The sequence below is a fragment of the Mus pahari genome, chromosome 1, assembly GCF_900095145.1.
Source record: "Mus pahari chromosome 1, PAHARI_EIJ_v1.1, whole genome shotgun sequence".
Lineage (NCBI taxonomy): Eukaryota > Metazoa > Chordata > Mammalia > Rodentia > Muridae > Mus > Mus pahari.
The window spans coordinates 97,341,667-97,361,082 of NC_034590.1; the positions used below are offsets into that span (position 1 = coordinate 97,341,667).

The following is a 19,416-nucleotide window of genomic DNA, read 5'->3' on the forward strand; positions in this document are numbered from 1 at the left end:
AAAGGCATAAAGGAGAAGGGGGGGGGGGGGGAGAGAAGACACATCTCTTAGGTCTTCAAGTACTTCTAGGAGGGAATCATTTTTACTACAACTCTATATAAAAATCCTCACAAGGCAGAAGTACACAGCTAATTAAGATGCCCAAAGTCAAAGCTCAGATCTCTGACCCTGGAGCTGGACTCTATGATCACTCTGTGCTCACTTCAAATTCTTCAGCAAAATCAGGACACTTCCCAGGACAAAGATCAGTACTTCTCTCCAACCCATCTCTCTCCTGCTCAGCTCTGTCCAATTCCTCACTTCCACCACTAGGCTCCACCCCTCCAGGCCTCCTGTCTTCATTCTAGACTTCAGTTCCTTCCAACCTCAGGTCATTCATGCTAGCAGTACTACAGTGGGACTGCTACCCCTCAGAGTCTCCCGAGGACCTCTGTATCTCTGTATTAACTCGTTGGTTACTTTGGGTCTTGCTCCCACACACCTTCTCTATTAAGGCTGTCTGTCTTTTTTTCTTTAAAGACTGTATTTTCTCTCTTCATGTATGTGTATGCACACTCACTAGAAGGTGTCGAGGACAGAGGACAGCTTGCACAGTCAGTTCTCTCCTGTTCCTATATGGCTCTAGGAGGCTAAACTCAGGTCACCAAGCTTGGTCATCTCCCTCCCTCTAAGAAGGCTTTCCTGGGTGCTGGAGAGATGGCACAGTAGTTAAGAGCAATTGTTCTTGTTCCAGAGGACACAGATTCGGTTCCTATTACCCACAAGGTGTCTCACAAACACCTACAACTCCATTTACAGGCATCAGGCATGCACTTGGTGCACATACATACACTTAAGCATAATACTCATACACATTAAAAATAATGAAGGTTTTCTTGTCTACCTTTTTGGAGGAGGTGTGCAGGATCTTACTATGTAGCTCAGGCTGGCCTTGATTCTTCTTCCTACCTTAGCCCCCTCAGTGTTGGGATTACAGGTGTGAATCCTGTACTTTGGCTCTATTTCTTTCTTTGTGGCACTGTTTGGAATTTTTAGCTTTGAGACAAAGTTTCACTATTTAGCCTCAGCTGGCCTGGAACTAGTGCTAGAATGTTACCAAGTGCACCACCACACCTCTTACACTCCTTTCAGATAATGATATGTTTCTCCTAACTACATTTTAACTTCATAAACGTTTTTTGTGGTACTGGCTTCCTGCTGTGGACCAGACTTCTCTTCTCCTGTATGTTGCGCACACTGAACTGACTTCTCGAGCTCACGTCCCGATGCCTTCGAAGCCCATTTGAGCTGAGTATCTGTCTTCTTCTGAAAGTCTTATGTTGGAGCTCTAACTTCCCCCAAGACAGTGTTTACAAACAAGGTCTTTTCAGAAGTAATTAAGGTTAAATAAAGCCCTAAGGGGAGAGCTTCAGGCCAGAAGGTTAGGTTCCTGTTCTTGGGGCTAGCAAGATGCCCAAGTAGGTAAAAGTGTTTTCTGTCAAGGCTGACAACCTGAGTTGTATCCTCAGGACCCACATGGAGGAAAGACAGAACCGATTCCAATAAATTGTTCTCTGACTCCACATGTGTGTTACAAAAACACATGAGATAAAATAAAATACCAACCATGTCCTTAAGATAAGAGATAACACAGAAAAGCCAGGCAATTACCATAGACTTAGCTGGTATTTGAAGCCAAGTAGTCGATATGGACATTTCTGCCATCTGTCCTCCTGACTATTGTAGCACTAGCTTATGTTCTTATTTGGTTCTTAATTTTTCACCTCCAGCGCTCCGGTCCAGGGAACTTTGTTCTATGCACTTGTTATTCCAAAACTGTTTGGTGACCAAAAGCAAACCTCTGGTGGAATTCACACCCAGGTCTATAGCCTCTGCCTCTTCCATTGTAGGAGTTTGTGAGAGTCAGTCACCAACTATTTATTAACTTAAATGCCCCGTCTTTACAAGGTCATATGGTTCAAGTATCACCCTAGTACTCTAATTTGTCTACTGCTGTGATGAAACCCAATGAGAAAGATGACATTTTAATTTCTCACAAGTTAATGAGACTCGGTGTCCTCAAAGCTGGGGTTGAGGGAGCAGCGCAGGTGTGGTTAGAAGGAAGGAAGAAAGGAAGGAAGGAAGGAAGGAAGGAAGGAAGGAAGGAAGGAAGGAAGGAAGGAAGAAAAGGGGCATCTACATGTAAGCCTCAAATAAGTCAACATATAAGCCTCCCAAACCTTGAGCCTTTTGATGAATTGATGGAACGGTGTTGTGGCGAATGTTTAATGATATCCTAGGCCTAACAACCAGTCAGCTCACAACATGATCACATTTTTTCCACCCTCAGTTTCTGTGGCAGTGTCCCCTCTGGTCAGCCACCTAAGCTCCATCAACAATTCACAAACTTTACCACCTCCGTATGCAATTCCCTTTGCCCAGCAGCCAGCCCTCGTTTTCCTTCTCCCACGGGAAGATACTTGCATGCTTCCAATACTCCATTCCCCACAAGAATAATAACGAGCAGTAAGATGAGGGGTGCATCGCGCTCGGGGCCTCAAGTTCTTCAGTAGAATAGGGTCCCTGAAGCATACGGGAGTTTGAAGGGCAGTAGGCCTACCAGACTCTCTGGGGAGGGACAAGATCTGCAGAAACCCAGCGCTCCTCGCTCTCTGCAACCGTGTTTGTGCGGGTGTCCTCGCCAGACAGGCAGCCCCCGCAGAGCGGGGCTGTATGCTGACTCATTTGGGACTAAACCCTAGGATAACGTGGCTTCGGCGAGCGGAACAGGACAGAATGAATGCAGAAGGAAGGCATGAAGAAATGAATGGACAGAGGATCCAGAGCAGGACAAAGACCTGCAAGATGGCGTTCTTTAGGACCGCGGGAGGGGCGGGCCGAACCTCGGGCTGGGAGGGGGGCGCGCAGCCGCCAAGAACTCGGCGCCGAGGCCCTCGCCACCCAGACAAAAGCCCGGGACATGGCGGACTCTAGGACCCCCGGGTCCGCGCCGAGCAGGGCCGGCAGTCGCGTCCGCTGAGCCTGGGCAGCCACAGCGCTGACCGGCGGGCACCGGGCGGGTTCTAGGACCTGCTGGGCCCGCAGCCCGCCCGAGGCCGCTCACGGCTCGCCCCGCCCGGGATGCTCGCGCCTGGTCAACTCCATCCGCTCGGCAGCACACGGGAAGCCGGGAGCGCCTCAAACGGCGTCGGGGCCCGCCGCCCGAGCCCCCGCGACTTCCCGCCGGCGTGTCCTACCTGGCTCGGTTCTCGCAGGCTCCGCAGCTTCGGCGGCGGTGTCCGGCGCCGACGGAGCTCGGGACGGTCGGAGAGGGGCAGGCGCTAGGACCCGGCGGGAGGGCGGGGCGGGCAGGGGCGGGGCCGCCGGGCAGACGGCGGAAGTGGAAGGCCGCCTTCCGCGCTCGGGAGGAAGGAAAACTTACGGAAGCAGCCCCGAGCCTGCTGAAGCAGAGAAGTATCTCGCGAAGGGTTTCTGGGTGCTGAGGGGCTGGGACGCCGGGCCGATTGACGGCGATCGCCCGCCAAGTCGCCGGAAGCGTCTGCCAGAGCTAGGAGGTGGGACGATCCGGACGGGGCGCTCGGGCTTTGTGGTGCCCGAGTCCGTGTCTACTCCACATTTCCTCTAACCGCGAGGATCCCTCCACGCCAGCCCCGGGAAGAGGCTTTTATGGGACCTCGTGAACAGTGCCACCAAAGCGCCGTAGCCAGGGCTGCAGGGTCTTTCCCATGACCGTGCTGCCCGACTCAGCACGCCAAGGGGTTCAGCAGCTCGGGACGGAAGTGTGGCTTGAACCCAGCCGAACGCCGCGCCGACCTGCGTGGGCGGAGCCAGCGCTGCCCCCGCAGCCGAGCCCGGGCGCTCACGCCGCCTGGGAGCTCCAGCGTTCCGGAGGTTGAGGCAGGAGGATTGCTCCGAGCTCGAGGCCGGCCCGGGCTGCAGAGTTAGACCCAGTCTCAAAACAACAACAACAAAAGAAACCAAACAGTCGGGCCCACCCGGAACCTAGCCCCGGAAGCGTGTCCGTGTGGAAACACTGCCCGCAGGAGGGACAGGAAGTGTTCCCAGGCGGAAGTTTCGCGGGGAAGCATTAGCACCTAGGACACTTCCTGGTTCCTGGTAACAATAGGAAGTGTCCGCGGAACTGGGCTAGACTCTGGGTTCATACCAGCTGTCCCCGCTCCCCCTACCTCCTCCTTTGTCCCGCGTCTCTCCCTCAGTTCCCACTCCCGGGCACCCTGGCTGCGTGTGCGTGTGTATGGGCTCGAGAGCCCTCGCACCATCCACCACCTAGGGCTCGCGGCTGCAGTTAGGGAAAGGGTCCCAGTGCGCAGGCGCGCTCCCGTTCACGACCTCCAACGGACGCGCCGGCGGCGGGAACCAGAAGGCACTCCTGGTGCGAGGTAGGGATCTAGAAAAGAAATTGGCAGAAACGACTAGTGACTCTAGAGGAATGTGATGGTGGTTGGTTAGGAGAGGGGGACTCGAGTGAAGGAGTGTTGAGAAGTGAGAATTCTGGAAACAGGCTCAGCTGGTGCGATTAGAAATAGTTGTGCTAGGGTCCCAGGAGACTAGTCAGCTACGGAGAAAGGCCAGATGATGTGGCAGAAATGAATGGTTGCTACTGGTTTTGGAATGAAGGTTGCCTCTTCAAGTGAGTTTATTATGTAAAGAACGAAGTAACACGGCGTTGGATTTAGTGGCATAAATGTACTTACAAGCTTATCGTGGTGTCTCATGATTCTAGTTCCAGCTTGGGAAGCGTGGGCTACATAGTGAGACCCTGTCTGAAATGCCACCCACCCTCACCTCCAAATACACTTGTGTCACAGCAGTGCTTGGCACATGGTACTGTCCAGCATGAGTTGCTATCATAATTTAGAGAGACAGTAGAAGAGGAAATGAAAAGCGTTGGAGACAGCAAGGTAAGGTAGGCAGGGGATAGAAAAGGCAGAGGATAAAATGAACTTTCAACCTGAAATGGAATGGGATTAAATGTACTTAAAGGAAGCAAAACCAACGCCTAACAGGGAAACAGTGTGATGCTGAAAAGGCTGAAGCCAGGTTCGTCCCTAAGAGGGCCTCTACCTTCTACAGAGCATAGGTGACCACTGAGGAAAGCAGCTTCTCTGCCGTTCTTTTCAGACCACTCGATTTAGCTGAAGAGTGAAGAAAGAAGGGTTGCACTTCTGTTACTGTAAGGCCTGGCCAACGGTTGTGGCTGTCACCTTTACTCTCAACACTCAGGAGTCTGAGGTAGGAAAATCCCTAAGTGTGAAACTAGTTTGGGTGACTGAGGGAATCCTTTACAGTGAGCTGAGACCATATCTCAAAAACAAATAGTTCTAGTTCATTGTTAAAAAACAAAAACAAAAACAAAAAAAAACACCTCATAGATTTTTGTTAGGTTGTTCCAGAATGATCGAATACAAAGCCTGAAGAACAATAAGATCAATTTTATATAATCTAAAAAACAAAATCAGGTCTGTCTAGGCTCCAGATTTTAGTTTCCTTATTTCTCTTGGGCTCTAGAGATGACTTAAGCCTGGGGGAACTTTTTTTTTTTTGGTTTTTCAAGACAGGGTTTCTCTGTATAGCTCTGGCTGTCCTGGAACTCACTTTGTAGACCAGGCTGGCCTCGAACTCAGAAATCCACCTGCCTCTGCCTCCTGAGTGCTGGGATTAAAGGCGTGCGCCACCACGCCCGGCTGGGGGAACTTTTATGGAAGTTTGTGCGTAGTGAAGCTTTCTGAACATACCTCCAGACCTAATAGAGAGCAGGTCCCTTGACATGGATGGTTGGGGAACCTCTTTGTAACCTGCTTTAGTAGCCAAGAAACAAAACTGACTCGATCCTTCCTTCTGACTACTGTCCCCTCTTTCTAGGCCTTGGCCCTTCTGCAGAGAGAATGCTACTGCCACCTGTCTGTCCCTCCTGAACCTCTAGTGTTTTCTACCACTTTGCCCCATGGAGGACCTGCCCCTCTCATTCAGTTGCTCTGACTGTCAGCGCCACTTTCCTAACCTCCCAGAACTGGCACGGCATCGAGAACTGCGCCATTCATCTGCTAAACAGGACAGGGAGGAAGCTGATGGCATCACTCACCCCTGTGGCAGTCACCCAGAGAACTTGGCCAACCACCAGAGGAATCACGAGACTGGTCTTTTTCCCTGTACCACCTGTGGCAAGGATTTTTCTAATCGCTTGGCCCTCCAGAGCCATATGAGGACTCATGCTCCCAAGAGCCACCAAAGGCACAGGCCCCCACATGTCAGGGAAACCACTCCACACCTTCAGAGTGAGACCATGGCTACTGACTCCTGGGGTCAGAGGCTTGGATCTGGGGAAGGCTGGGAAAATCAGACAAAGTTGGTACAAGAGACACATGATTGGGAATCTGGAGCTGACCCCAGGGCAGCTTCAGGGACTTGGGAAGATCCACCTACCAAACAAAGACAAGGCTTAGAAATGCAGCCAGATTCTAAAGGAAGTACAGCGGACTGGGTGCCCTCCGTCAATTCTGATGGAGCACCACCACTCCCCACTCCAGCAAGCAACCTCCTTAGCAATTTGGAACAGTATTTGGCTGAATCAGTAGTGAACTTCACAGAGGCCCAGGAGCCCACTGAGCCTCTTCCTACTGAGGGGGAGCGAAGGTACAAGTGCAGCGAGTGTGGGAAGACCTATAAACACGCCGGGAGCCTCACTAACCACCGCCAGAGCCACACTCTGGGCGTCTACCCTTGTGCCATCTGTTTCAAGGAGTTCTCTAACCTCATGGCCCTGAAGAACCACTCGAGACTCCATGCCCAGTATCGGCCTTACCACTGTCCTCACTGCCCCCGTGCCTTTCGGCTCCCTAGGGATCTGCTGGAACATCAGCAGTCCCATGAGGGGATAAAGCAGGGACAACCATGGGAAGGCAAAGAGATGCCTGCCACAAATGGACATGCAGATGAGAGGAGCTGGGCTCAGCTATCTAAAACAGGGATGTTGAATGGTTCTGGGGAGCTCAGCTCTTCTGGACAGCTAGAAGATGGTGGCTCAGAAGAGTATCGACCTTTCTGTTGTGGGGACTGTGGCCGTACCTACCGTCATGCGGGTAGTCTCATTAACCATCGAAAAAGCCACCAAACAGGTATCTACCCCTGTTCCATTTGTTCCAAGCAGCTATTCAATGCAGCTGCTCTGAAAAACCATATTCGTGCTCATCATAGACCCCGGCAAGGAGCTGGGGAAGGTGGTCGGTCATCAGTGTCCTCAACTGCTCTTACATCAGCCGAGAATATTCCAAAAGAGGACGAGGTCCCCGCTGCCAGCCTGGACCATCGTCCCTATAAGTGTAATGAGTGTGGTCGGGCTTACCGCCACAGAGGGAGCCTGGTGAACCACCGCCACAGCCACCGAACAGGAGAGTACCAGTGTTCACTCTGTCCTCGAAAATACCCCAACCTTATGGCTCTGCGCAACCATGTGCGGGTACATTGCAAGGCTACACGCCGTAGTACAGATCCAGGGACTGAAGGTTCACCCAGCCCTGTTAAGAAAGAACAACCGGATCCAGTGGGAATGGAAGCAGCATTCCACGCAGATGAAGAACATGTATGCAAAAGTGAAGAAGAGGCCACCAGTAACCCCCCAACGGCAGATGGGACAGTGCCACAGGTGTGTAGCATTTGTGGGATGTTGTTTGAAGATCTCAAAAGTCTTGAACATCATAGCATGACCCACAGGGAAGGAGAAAAAAGCAGGACAGACAGCACAGTGTCACCAACTAGAACATTTGCTTGCCAAGACTGTGGCAAGAGCTATCGCCACTCAGGCAGCCTTATTAACCACAGGCAGACCCACCAGACAGGAGACTTCAGTTGTGGGGCCTGTGCCAAGCATTTCCACACCATGGCTGCTATGAAAAGCCATTTACGGCGTCATAGTCGGCAGTGGAACAGAAGGCATCAGAAACAAGACAGTACAGGTGAAGAAGCAGTCAAACGCCCACCTGCGGGTACCTGGACCCTGAAGTTGGAAAACGATGAGGACCCAGATTCTTCACAAGATCCTTTGGGAGAAAGTCCTTGTGAAACTGAAGACAACCTGGAAAGGGATGGAGACTGTTTGCAGGCTGGATCTAGAGACAACGAATGTGTGCTTAAAAGGGAGGAAGCCTGTTTTCTGGGTGATAAAGAGGGCACTGAGGAAGGACTAGAAGAGAAAGAGGCCTGTTTCCTTGACGACCTAGGCACCCCAGGTGATGAGGAGCGCAGTGAAACTGGCTTCTGTGGTGGCCTCCCTGGGATGGACAGTGACCAGAAGAGGGGCATTTGCCAGTCTGAGGACTCCTCGCACCCTGCTGACGCTGACACTGTCTGGAAGGCTGCAGCCACTCACACATGTTCTGACTGTGGGGATTCTTTCTCCCATGCTGCTGGCCTGTTGAGCCATAGGTCCTGCCACCCTCCAGGCATCTATCAATGCTCTCTCTGTCCAAAGGAATTTGATTCTCTGCCTGCCCTTCGCAGTCACTTCCAGACACATAGACCAGGGGAGGTAGCCTCAGCGCAGCCCTTCCTCTGTTGCCTATGCGGTATGATCTTCCCTGGGAGGACTGGCTACAGGCGTCACCTGCGCCAGGCTCATGGAGCTTCTGCCATGACTGAGGGCTCAGAAGAGGAGGAGGAGGAAGGCACAGCAGAAACAGCCTCTACCCATAGTCCTCCCCTGCAGCTCTCGGAAGCAGAGCTGCTGAATCAACTGCAGCGTGAGGTGGAAGCTCTAGATGGAGCAGGTTATGGTCATATTTGTGGTTGCTGTGGTCAGACCTATGATGACCTGGGGAGCCTGGAGCGTCATCACCAAAGTCAACGTTCCAGCAATAGGACAGAGAATGTTCCCAGCCATTTGGAAGGAGCAGGTGATGCAACAGAAATGGCTGCAGATCATGGCTTTGAGGGCACAGTGACCTCCGTCTCAGAAGAAGGTGGGGACATAAAGTCTGAAGAGGGAGTAGGTGGCACAGTTGCAGATAGCCTTTGCATGCAGGCTGGTGAAAGCTTTCTGGAGTCCCACCCTCGCCCTTTCCAATGTAACCAGTGTGGCAAGACCTATCGCCACGGAGGCAGCTTGGTGAACCACCGAAAGATCCACCAGACAGGTGATTTCCTCTGTCCTGTCTGTTCCCGCTGCTACCCCAATCTGGCTGCCTACCGGAATCATCTGCGGAATCACCCTCGCTGCAAAGGCTCAGAGCCCCAAATGGGGCCCATCTCAGAAGCAGGAGGCTGCAGTGAACCCCAGAATGCAGCAGAGGCAGGGCAGGAGCAAGCTGTCATAGGGCAACTCCAGGAAGAGCTTAAAGTGGAGCCTTTGGAGGAGCTGGCGGGTGTCAAAGAAGACGTGTGGGAGGAGACCACTGTAAAGGAGGAGGAACTGGAACAGGAGTTAGAGACAAGCTGTCAGACTGAGGTCACCTCTGAGCGCCCCTTTAGCTGTGAAGTATGTGGCCGCACCTACAAGCATGCTGGCAGCCTTATCAATCACCGGCAGAGCCACCAGACTGGCCACTTTGGCTGCCAGGCCTGCTCCAAGGGTTTCTCAAACCTCATGTCACTCAAGAACCACCGGCGCATCCATGCAGACCCTCGACATTTTTGCTGCAGTGAATGTGGGAAAGCCTTTCGCCTGCGGAAGCAGCTGGCCAACCACCAGCGAGTCCATGCCGAGCGACGACGCAGGAGTAGGGGCACCCAGAAACTGACTCGTGAGGACCGGCCTTTCAGATGTGGGCAGTGTGGCCGGACTTACCGCCATGCTGGCAGTCTCCTGAACCACCAGTGCAACCATGAGGCCGGCCGGTACAGCTGCCCTTTCTGCTCTAAGACCTATTCCAACCGCACAGCCCTGAAAGACCATCAGAGGCTACATTCTGATAGTCAGCGGCGGCGGCGACAGTCAGGATGTCCCCAGAGGGCAGCAGCTATACATTGTACCCTGTGTGGCTGTGGCTTTTCGGGCCAGGGATCTCTAGAGCAGCATCTACGGGAGCATGAGGACACCAAACTAGAGGTAGCCAGTGGCCAGGGAGGCCAACATGGTCCAGAAGGCAGTGAGGAGAACCTTGATGATGCCTGGGGACTGGAGGGCAGGGCAGATGGTACTGAGTCGGTACTGCGGGTGGAACATGAAACCAAGAGGCCTGAGGAGCACAGTCTGAGTCGCAGTAGGCCAGCATGTTCAGAAGTTACAGAGTCCACACAGGAGATGGGGGAAGTAGATGGGAGTCAAGGAGACAGAGGACAAATGAACCACAATGGTGCCTGGGTTCTTCAGGATCAGTTAACCAAGCCAGAAGGCAAGTTGGAAGACACTGTCTCCAGGAATCCTTGTCACCTCTCTGAGAGCCAGTCCAATGGTCCTACTCTAAGATACACGGATAGCTGGAATGGTGCAGACAGCAGCTCTCAACTCCAACCAGAGAGCCACTGCTGCAGCCAGTGTGGCAAGACCTACTGCCAACCTGATGGCCCCTTGAACCCCAGCATCAACAGGAAAGACTGTCATAGTTGTTTGCTCTGTTCCAAAGAGTTCTTGAATCCTGTGACCACTAAGATCCACAACCACACTACTGCCCAGAGCTTTGCTTGTAGTAACTGTAGCAAAGTGTTTGAGTCCCACAGTGAACTGGCCACACACATGAAGACTCATGCTGTTGAGCACCAGATGTCAAGTCAGATGGAGGAGACCAGAGATCCACAAGCTAGGATGGCAGAGGTGGGTCTGCCTGGTCCAGGGAAAGCTCAGGAGGCCCCATCAGGACTTCCTAGAGACCCAGAGAAGAATGGGGAGTCAGCTAATGGAGGACAAGGAATAAATTTCACAGCAGCTGAAGACAAGGAACGTCCCTTTTGCTGTGCTCAGTGTGGGCGTTCATACCGCCATGCTGGTAGCCTGCTGAATCACCAGAAGGCCCACACCATTGGACTCTACCCCTGTTCCCTGTGTCCCAAACTTCTGCCCAACCTGCTGTCTCTCAAGAACCACAGCAGGACCCACACGGACCCCAAGCGCTACAGCTGCAGCGTCTGTGGCAAGGCTTTCCGAACCGCTGCCCGGCTTCAGGGCCACGGGCGGGTCCATGCACCCCGGGAGGGACCATTCACCTGTTCTCATTGTCCTCGCCGCTTTCGCCACCGAGTCAGCTTCCTGCGACACCAGCAGCAGCACCAGGAAGAGTGGACAGTGTCTAGCTCAGGTATGTGGGGTGAGTTGGTTGGGCAGAGGATTGAGAGGATCCAGAAAGAGGTGGGCTCAGAGGGGAGAAAGCATGACCCACAGTAGGTAAGGGAAGCAAGCAGAAAAGAGAGTCAAGCGGAATCTGAGTGGCAGGAGGCCTGGACATGGACTGACCATCTAGTTTGAAAGGCCTGGCTGCCTTTGAGCCACTGAGGTATGAATCCTGCCTGAGTCAGGGAGATGGATGCTGGGGTAGGTTGGGCAGCAGTGTGGACTCTTATATAACCAAGGAGCAATGCCTTTTTTTCTTTCAGTGAGCATCTGAGGATCCTGATTTAGTCAGTGATGGTTTCCAGAGGAAAAGGATGAAAGCATGGGCTTTGTTTAGGTTCTGGTCTTTCCTAGAGTGGGCAAAAAGCCAGGGAATAAGGAGAAAGATGGAGAATTGCAGCCTCCTGGGTTGTCATACAGATAGTTAGTGGTCTGCAGGTCTGAGGCAGAGGTGGTCTTTCCTGCTCAGTTGGTGACTTCTAACTGGCTACTCTATGGCTTTACTGCCGATTTAGCCAGTTTGCTGGGTCATTGGCTAATACTCATTCTTCTGTCTCCTCCCCCTATAGTTTGTCTCTGCCTTTTTTCTTTTTTTTTCTCTTTTTTTTTTTTTTTTTTTTTAAGTTTTGTTTATTATTCTAAGTACACTGTAGCTGTCTTCAGACACACCAGAAGAGGGCATCAGATCTCATTGCAGATGGTTGTGAGCCACCATGTGGTTGCTGGGATTTGAACTCAGGACCTTCGAAAGAGCAGTCAATGCTCTTAACCGCTGAGCCATCTCTCCAGCCCCCCTCTGCCTTTTTTCTTGAAATCGAGGCCTCTGGTCCTTCCTGTGAGTGCTGCACTACATCTTTGTGTTCGTTCTTTTAGTTAATCTTATCCTCCTTCTGCTCCTGATCTTATAGGAGCTAACCACACTACTCTCTCTGCCAGCACTTCCCCCAACACACCCCTTTTAACTGTAGGACTGACTCACAGATAATTGTTTCTTTGAAGCCAGGCCCAGTTGAGCAGCAACAGTCATTAGTCTCTATCTCTCATCCTCTATCACAGTGAATCTCTGGTAAACTGGTCTCCACCCAGCCCACTGAAGGGTAAAGACGTAGAGGCATGGGGCAGTCTATGTACTCAGCAAGCTGTAAGCTCATTTTCCACATGTAGATAGAAAACTGTTCTATCTACAGCCACCAAGGGTGGTGTCCCTGAAATGGTATGCCCTTGCCCAGAGCTTGACTGGGAAGGACAGAATAGTGGTGATGGTTCCTGAGAACTGTAACTTCAGGTACAGTGACGCAGGGGCCTGTTAGCCAAGGCTGCAAACTTAACTGGGAGTTCTAGGACTCCTGGGCTTGGTTGGTTTGGTGAGGGAAAGATGCTGGGCATGGTGAGACCTGGGGCCTCACACACAGGAGGCAAAGGCTTGAATGCTTAGCCATTTATTCATTCAGCCTCTTGCTCTTCTCTGGGCTCTCAGGGCATGTCGGGAATGGCCTCCAGGGCTGAGAGGTGGTGTGGGCCTCCCTCAGTGTCCTCTCCTCCTCTCCGCAGGAGCCTCATTGGCACCAGCAGCAAGCAGAGAGGACTCCTCTACAGCCTCGCTTCCGAACCCCTCACCCCAGTGGCCTGTGGACCTCAATCTCTCCCTCTGAACGTCAGGTCTCCAAAGAACAGTTCGCTGAAGTATGGGGTGCAGGCAGGGAGAGGCTTGCTCTCCACATTTTGCTCAGGAGTTGCTTGGGCATCCCCATCTCTTCCCACGAAGAGGACCCTAATCTGGCTTTTTTTCCCCTGAGAAGGGCATGAGGTAGTCTTCATGTCTGTGCCCATGAAGGATAAAGGATCTCCTTCTCAACCCTTTGTCACCATGTTCTTCTAGGGCCAGACTCTGCCAAAATGCAGAGATAGGCAGATTCTCACGCAGGGAGAGGCAGATCAGAGTACCACAGGTGCAAAAGCTGCCTGTGGCAGGGGAGCCTTTTACTATAGTTTGTAACTTATTTTCTAAAATCTATTTTGTAACAATTTAAGTTTTAAAAAAGGAAAATTGCTCCCCAACACCCCCCCCCCAGGAAAAAAAAACAACTTTTTTTTTTTTCACAACAGCTACTGGTGTGGTTATATCTGAAGGATTGGCTAGGGAATACTGGAGACATCTCTGTTGGAAAGAAGAGCTTGGGGGTGGAGTCATGGCACACATGGAAAGCATCTCGGAGCAGGCTCATTCCCAGCCAGCCGGCTGTTGGACCTGCCTCAGGGCTGGGAACCATGAGGCTGGGAGGGGAGGGGCAGGAGTGTAGAACTGGGTGTTGATGTGGGAGTTGCCTGGCGTTTCTGGCGTCCTGTGAGTAAACTAGAGTCACCAGTCAACAACTGGCTGGTTGGCCTGTGAAGGAGAGGAAGAAAATTAGTTTGGCCCCGTCCCTATAGCCTTATTACTTCCTTTGAAGAAGCAAGATCTGTCTTGGCCTCTATGGTGTATGGAAGACCAAAAGACCAAGAAGCTGAGACCCCTGCTTCATAAAAGTCCATGTGGGTCTGACTGTTGCTGTCCTCTACCCCAGGCAGCTAAGACAAGTGGGAGCCAAGGCTAAAGAAGAAGGAGGAACATACTCGAGTTGACCGGGCAGCTTCCAGTCTCGGTCTCAGGCTCTGGCTCCTCAGCGAAGTAGACCTGCCAGTCTAGATGGCTGACCCAGTCCTCGTAGGCAGAGAGTGCTGCAAAAACTGCAGGCTTTGCAGAGCCTTGGCAGGTGTCTCCAAAACTGTGCAGTCCAACCAGGAACCATGTGCCCCTGATCTCATGTACAAGTGGTGCCCCAGAGAGGCCCTGTTAGGGAGCAGGTTACACTTGGTAACTTCCTGCAGCAGGTAGAAGGGTTTGGGAACGGGCTGGGGGCTAGCTGGCACAGAAGGGCTTAGTTTGAGGGAAGAAGCAGGACTAGCAGCTAAACCTGGAGAAAGTCTGTTCATGCACTGTGGGGTGAGAGATGCCAGGGGTCTGCTGGATAAGGATTGGGGATTTGAACTTACCTCACAGTGAGGGGGCTCACCCACGACAGTGGTGCATACCATCCCTGGCAGAATGGGGATGCCCGTGCCCCCAGGAGCTGCATACTGTCTGCTACAGGCCATTGGCCCCAGGACTGTCACAGGTACTGTCTGGGGGTAGTTGATACCTGTAAAGCAAAGGCAGAGCCTAGATGCCTCAGTTGCCTCCAGGTTCAATGGCCAGATGCCAGGGTTCCCGTTCCTATGTACCTGCTTCTTGGGTCAGCCCGAGAACCCAGCCATGTTCCCCATCAGGCAGGTGGTGGTCAGCATAGGGCAAGCAAAGGGGCCTTAGGCCAGGGCCCAATGTCACTGGCTGAGCCAGCAGCAGGAAGGCCACATCATGGCCGCCTTCTGGGTGGGTGTAGGCCCCGTGCAGAATGAGTTGCTTCAGGCTCCATTCCTCTGGTCCAGCCCCCAGTCCTACACTCCATTCCTCTAGGGTTTGGCGCCTGTGTTGAGAGGCAGGGTTGACAGCACTGAGTGACAGAGCTGAGACAAGGGGCACAAAGGAGAAAGACATAAGGCTCACCCGATAAAGCAGTGGGCAGCAGTCAGCACCACCACCTCTGATACCAGGGCTCCACCGCAGGCCAGCTTCCCATGGTGCTTCAGCCTGGCGTCCCAGGGCCACTGAGAGAGGGCTCCTGCCTGGGGTCCTCCACTTCTCAAGGAGCCACATGCTGAAACAGGCAAGTGACATCACCCAGTTTATTAAGTGGTCACTTAGTGCTAGGTGCCGAGTGCTTCTGTAAGTTAGCAGATCTTCCTATATATCCTTTTCTAAGTTGACGTTCAGCCTCTTTACCGAAGGTAAGCAAAGTAACAAGGGTTTAGCCTAGAGCTCTGTAACCCAAACCAGGTAGACACTTGGGATTCAAAGCCAATGTGCATGCTTTTAATCCTGATGTCTGACAGTATCCATCTAGTGTTACCGGGAAGGGCTCTGCCCAGCCCCCCTCCCATCTGCACTTCTCCAAGCCTGTACCAGCCCTAAAACCCTGAATGTCAGAGCCAAGCTTCCTTCCCAGGAATGACTTTGCATGCAATTTGCATTGCAGGCACTGCCCTCTCTCACCTCCCTGGATCTCTGCTCTGGAAACTTGCAGCTTTCCCCCTGAAACCAGCCAGATTTCACCCAAGTCTGTAAAACTCCCTGACCCCAGTGGGGCTGTTTGTATCCCAGGAGCTAAGAGGGGCCTTAGCAAATCTCCTGGTCCTCTGTTGGCCACATCTAAGCTGAGTCTGAGCTGAAGTTTGTTTCCTTGCCCTTCCACCCACTGTTCAGGAAGTCTTAATATGGCTTGGGTGTCCCCGTACACCCCAGTCCTGATACCTGTGCTCATACCCACCTACACAACTGTTCTCATCGCTCATCTTCACAACTCCTGGGTCCTGCACCAAGAAAGCTGCCTCGTGAACATGGACCTGCAGCCATGAACTGTGTACCGCCATGTCAGTCAGCAGCACAGGGGTATCCTCCTGGGCACATTTTGATGTGAAACTAATGATTCCAACCTGGACCCAGTGTCCATCAGGCTCACGGCACATCACAGGTCCCCCAGAATCTCCCTGGAGCCAGGGAAAGAGCCAAAAGCAGAGACACCTGAGCCCCAATACTAGCCCGATGCCCTCTGGCTGCACCTGTCACCCTCCTCTGAGGACTGGGCCCTCAGCCCTACACTAGACCCTCCCTTACCCCCCCCCCCGATTCCTCATCAGACCTGGCAGGGTCCCTGTTCCCCAGGCTGTGCACCCCCACACAGCATCCCAGGTCTTGCTGGGTTGGCCAGCAACCTCTGGTGCAACCGATTGTAGAGACAGTTACAAGTGGGGCGGCTGATGAGACGGAGGCGCAGATTCCGTAAGGTCCTGGAAACTGGCAAAGGAGAGAATGTTGAGTCTAGCCCTGAAACAATGGGAGCAGGGGCCTCTCACAGTCAGTCAGGAACTGATCCTGTTTGAGCCTGGGCAAGCAAAGTGCCTCTCTAGACTTCTGTCTAGTACAGTACTTACCATCACTGGTGTTCTGGTCCCAGCCAGTGGCCCAGCAAGAAGCTCCAAAGGGAGAGTGGTAGGTGGGTTGGGGCAAGCAGAGGGTTGTGTGAGCTGTGGGGTGGGTGAGCTGGAGCAGGGCCAGGTCTGATCCCTGGCTATAGTGGTTATAGGCCTTGGGCAACTGCAGGGCAGCAACTCCCACCTCCTCAGCCCCTGGGCTCTGCCCCTCCTGCTTGAGAGAACCCAGGACCACGGACCAGGAGCTCAGTTCTGCTGTGGCCATCCTAAAAGGAGAAGGGTAAGGCCAGACAGCTGAGAGTCAGTGGAGAGGTGGTGATGTGGGGAAGAGCACGTGGATTTCATCCCAGTTCCCTCCTCTCAGTCTCCACTTCCTCCTTTGTAAAGCATCTACCATGAAAGATTGCTAAGGTTAAGCTGGCAATGTGTCTGCTGCATGGCACGTTTTCCATAAATGATGCTTATTATTTTAGAGGCAGAGAAGCATTGTGAAGTACAGGGACAAATCCACCCTCGAACGGAGAGACTGAAAAGTGTGACTCACTTTTCAAAGCAGTGAGCAGCTGTGAGGACCCAGGTATCTGCCACCAAGGAGCCACTGCAGATGTGTACACCCTGTCGCCTCACACTGGCCTGCCAGGGCCATTCACCAGGTAATGTGTTGCCTTCCTGAGGCTCTGGAGGGCCAGGACCACGCTGCCCACATGCTGTAGAGAAGAGGGAATCATGCTGACTGCAGACAGTACCATTTCCCCTCACTCATACTTGAGTGCAGCCCAGGTCCCAGGTTCTCATCACTTACCACGCTGAGCTGCTTGAAGACCTAGGAAGAAAGAAACACAAGCTGTGGGGGTGCCATAACTGCCTGGCCCAGGTGGGGTGGAGGGATGAATTGAAGGACAGGCCCTGGGTCCATATCTATGACTGGCTACCTCACCAGCCCCTCCCAGAATGAAGACATTTATATGAGGCGGAAAAGCAGCTTTTATTGGAGCTCATTCAGAGTACACAGCCATTAATTCCCTCAGCTGTGCTCAGCACTCCTGGGCCCAAGGAGCAAGGCCTGAGGTTTACCTTGGGAGTCGGCCAACCCTCCTCCAGGCTTCCGAACCCCTAACTCCTGCCTTTACCGCTGAGTCAGAGAGGTGGCCTGTGTATGTGAAGAACATTAGCTTAATTGTCCCTTCAGCTGTGGAAGCCTAAGAAGGTAGATTAGAGGTCTGTGTCATGTCCTAAGTGGGGGAGGCCCCAAGTGAGTCTCACTCCACCCCGTCCTAATGAATCAAACTGTCTACCTTTCCAGTGGGTCCCTGTCACGCCTGTAACCCATCACATCAGTCTCACTCAGGCCTACTGTACATCGGAGGCAGAGCTGGTGTGGACAGCCTTTAGTGAGTGGCCAGATATGCCTGAGGTCCTTTGGGAAGTAGGGGATGAGAGGGGGCAAGACCAAGACACACACATACACACACACATACACACACAGCGAAACATCCACGTTCAGTGATCTCAGGTCCTTCCCTTTCTAAACCTGGCATTAGACTGTAGTCTCAAGGACATTATTTAGCTTTTCTGTACTTCAGTTTCCTCACCAAGATAGAACAATGGCACAACTTAAAAGAACTACTGTAAAGATTAAATATATTAACAGGTTCTTCCAAAGTGCTGCAGCTTGGCCCAGGAGAATCACAGCCATTTTGACAACAGGCTGTTTGTTACCTCCCCTCAGCACCTCATCCCCAAGAACACCCCCCTCCCCAAAAGACACATCAAGAACATTCACAGGGAGACTGTAGCCCCCTCAGGATCCCTTACATACCAAATTGCAGGCTACTGGGGCAGATGAAGGCTTAGGAGCCCCCCACTATGCCACTCCCCATCCCTCATACATGAACGACTTACCCTCTATCACGACCACAGCTCCCACAATAAGCAGCTCTGGTCTCCAGCTCTGCTTCATGCTGCTCCAGTCCACTCGGTGCTCTGGCTGTCAGAAAGGCCACCTGGGTCCCCCTGGCTCCGCCCCTGCTCCGCCTCCAGTCAGCTACGAGTCAGGTGTTACTTTTCCTGGGCTGGAAGGGAGCCAGCAGCACTCAGCTTGGGGCCTCTGGTTGTGTGGCCCTTACCCCTCTCTGGCTCCTGTTAACAGTCATACTCCAGTTCAAATCCTAGTTCCTCCAGTGACTTTGAACAAAGGAGTTGTTTGTGCCTTAGCTGGAAAACTTAATTGCTTATGGGTGCCTGAGAGATTCTGGAGAGATGGAGCAACAATTAACTGCACGACCTGGTTTAGTTCCCGGCTCCCATAGGCAGTTCACACCGTGGTCTGTAACTCCAGTTCCAGGGGATCTGACACTGTCTTCGGCCCTCCCAAGGCACCAGTCACATATAGAACATAAACACACATGCAGACAAAACACTCATACACATAGAATAATAGTAAAAATGTGAAGTTGGCCCCTTCAAACGGACTGGAAGGAAGGGTGTTTCTTATTACTGATTTTTCATTTATTCCAGAGAGGGGGCAACCTGTGAGCAGTTTCTCCCTCTATGTGGTTCTCAGGGTTTGAAAGCACATGGCCAGGTGTCTTTACCTGGTGAGCCATGTCACTAGGACCATGCAAAGGAACTTGCCACCAAGCCCAACTGTCTGGGTTTGATTCCTCAGACTGACATGTTAGACAAAGAATCCTTGAAAGCTGAACTCTACACACACCATGATATTCAGCGCATGCCCACACGCATGTACACATACTAACTTTTTAAAAACATGCTTAGGGCCCCAGAGAAATTGCTTACTGATTCTTCACTACCTGTTCTTTCCAGAGGACCCAGGTTTGAGTTCCACATCCACGCAGAAGCTGACAATCTCCAGTCCCAGAGGATCCGACACTTCCACCCTCAGCAGGCAACAGACACATGTGGTGCACAGATACATATGCAGGCAGATGCTCACACACAGTAAATAATTTTCTAAATACAGTGGTTTACACATGTAATCCGAGTACCTCAAGGCTGAGGCAGATCTTTGAGTTTAGGTTGAGCTATCTAACAAGTTCAAGGCCAGCCTA

At 52.4% G+C, this 19,416-nt stretch overlaps 3 protein-coding genes across 9 annotated transcripts in view; 1 reads left to right on the forward strand and 2 right to left on the reverse strand.

Moving 5' to 3' along the window:
- The window catches only part of Znf668 (zinc finger protein 668), a 10,122-nt gene extending 6,675 nt beyond the window's left edge, over positions 1 to 3,447 (reverse strand). The window contains exon 1 of one of the 3 annotated variants that reach the window (XM_029547141.1): positions 3,422 to 3,447. The gene's annotated coding sequence lies outside the window, so the exon portion shown is untranslated. The other 2 variants (XM_021203047.2, XM_029547062.1) reach the window with 2 other exon arrangements.
- A 20-nt stretch (positions 3,448 to 3,467) lies between these two features.
- Positions 3,468 to 13,383, forward strand: Znf646 (zinc finger protein 646). 5 transcript variants are annotated; one of them, XM_029546924.1, is made up of 4 exons: positions 3,506 to 4,400; positions 5,095 to 5,253; positions 5,884 to 11,246; positions 12,830 to 13,383. In XM_029546924.1, the coding sequence occupies exons 3-4, from the start codon at positions 5,966 to 5,968 to the stop codon at positions 12,928 to 12,930; spliced, it is 5,382 nt and encodes a 1,793-aa protein (XP_029402784.1). In that variant the 5' UTR covers positions 3,506 to 4,400; positions 5,095 to 5,253; positions 5,884 to 5,965; the 3' UTR covers positions 12,931 to 13,383. The 5 variants fall into 5 exon arrangements, with proteins under 5 accessions (XP_029402859.1, XP_029402784.1, XP_029402721.1 ...); XM_029546861.1 differs by having other exon boundaries at positions 5,143 to 5,253; XM_029546999.1 differs by lacking the exon at positions 5,095 to 5,253 and having other exon boundaries at positions 3,468 to 3,554; positions 12,830 to 13,338.
- A 9-nt stretch (positions 13,384 to 13,392) lies between these two features.
- On the reverse strand, positions 13,393 to 18,328 carry Prss53 (serine protease 53). Its single transcript, XM_021204211.2, has 11 exons — positions 18,248 to 18,328; positions 17,148 to 17,168; positions 16,890 to 17,052; positions 16,346 to 16,611; positions 16,054 to 16,208; positions 15,682 to 15,901; positions 14,862 to 15,012; positions 14,540 to 14,781; positions 14,312 to 14,457; positions 13,892 to 14,108; positions 13,393 to 13,664 (listed from the first exon to the last, which is right to left on the reverse strand). The coding sequence occupies exons 1-11, from the start codon at positions 18,303 to 18,305 to the stop codon at positions 13,645 to 13,647; spliced, it is 1,659 nt and encodes a 552-aa protein (XP_021059870.1). The 5' UTR covers positions 18,306 to 18,328; the 3' UTR covers positions 13,393 to 13,644.
- Positions 18,329 to 19,416: the final 1,088 nt, after the last annotated feature.

Excerpts from the sequence above, each read along its gene's own strand:
- Znf646 (XM_029546999.1), top strand. The coding sequence starts at position 5,966 with ATGGAGGACCTGCCCCTCTCATTCAGTTGCTCTGACTGTCAGCGCCAC. Across the intron at positions 11,247-12,829 it reads GTGGACAGTGTCTAGCTCAG|GAGCCTCATTGGCACCAGCA; the intron begins GTATGTGGGGTG and ends TCCTCTCCGCAG.
- Prss53 (XM_021204211.2), bottom strand. The coding sequence starts at position 18,305 with ATGAAGCAGAGCTGGAGACCAGAGCTGCTTATTGTGGGAGCTGTGGTC. Across the intron at positions 16,612-16,889 it reads GCTGCTCACTGCTTTGAAAA|GATGGCCACAGCAGAACTGA; the intron begins GTGAGTCACACT and ends TTCTCCTTTTAG. Across the intron at positions 13,665-13,891 it reads AAGCTGCCCGGTCAACTCGA|GCCAACCAGCCAGTTGTTGA; the intron begins GTATGTTCCTCC and ends TCTCCTTCACAG.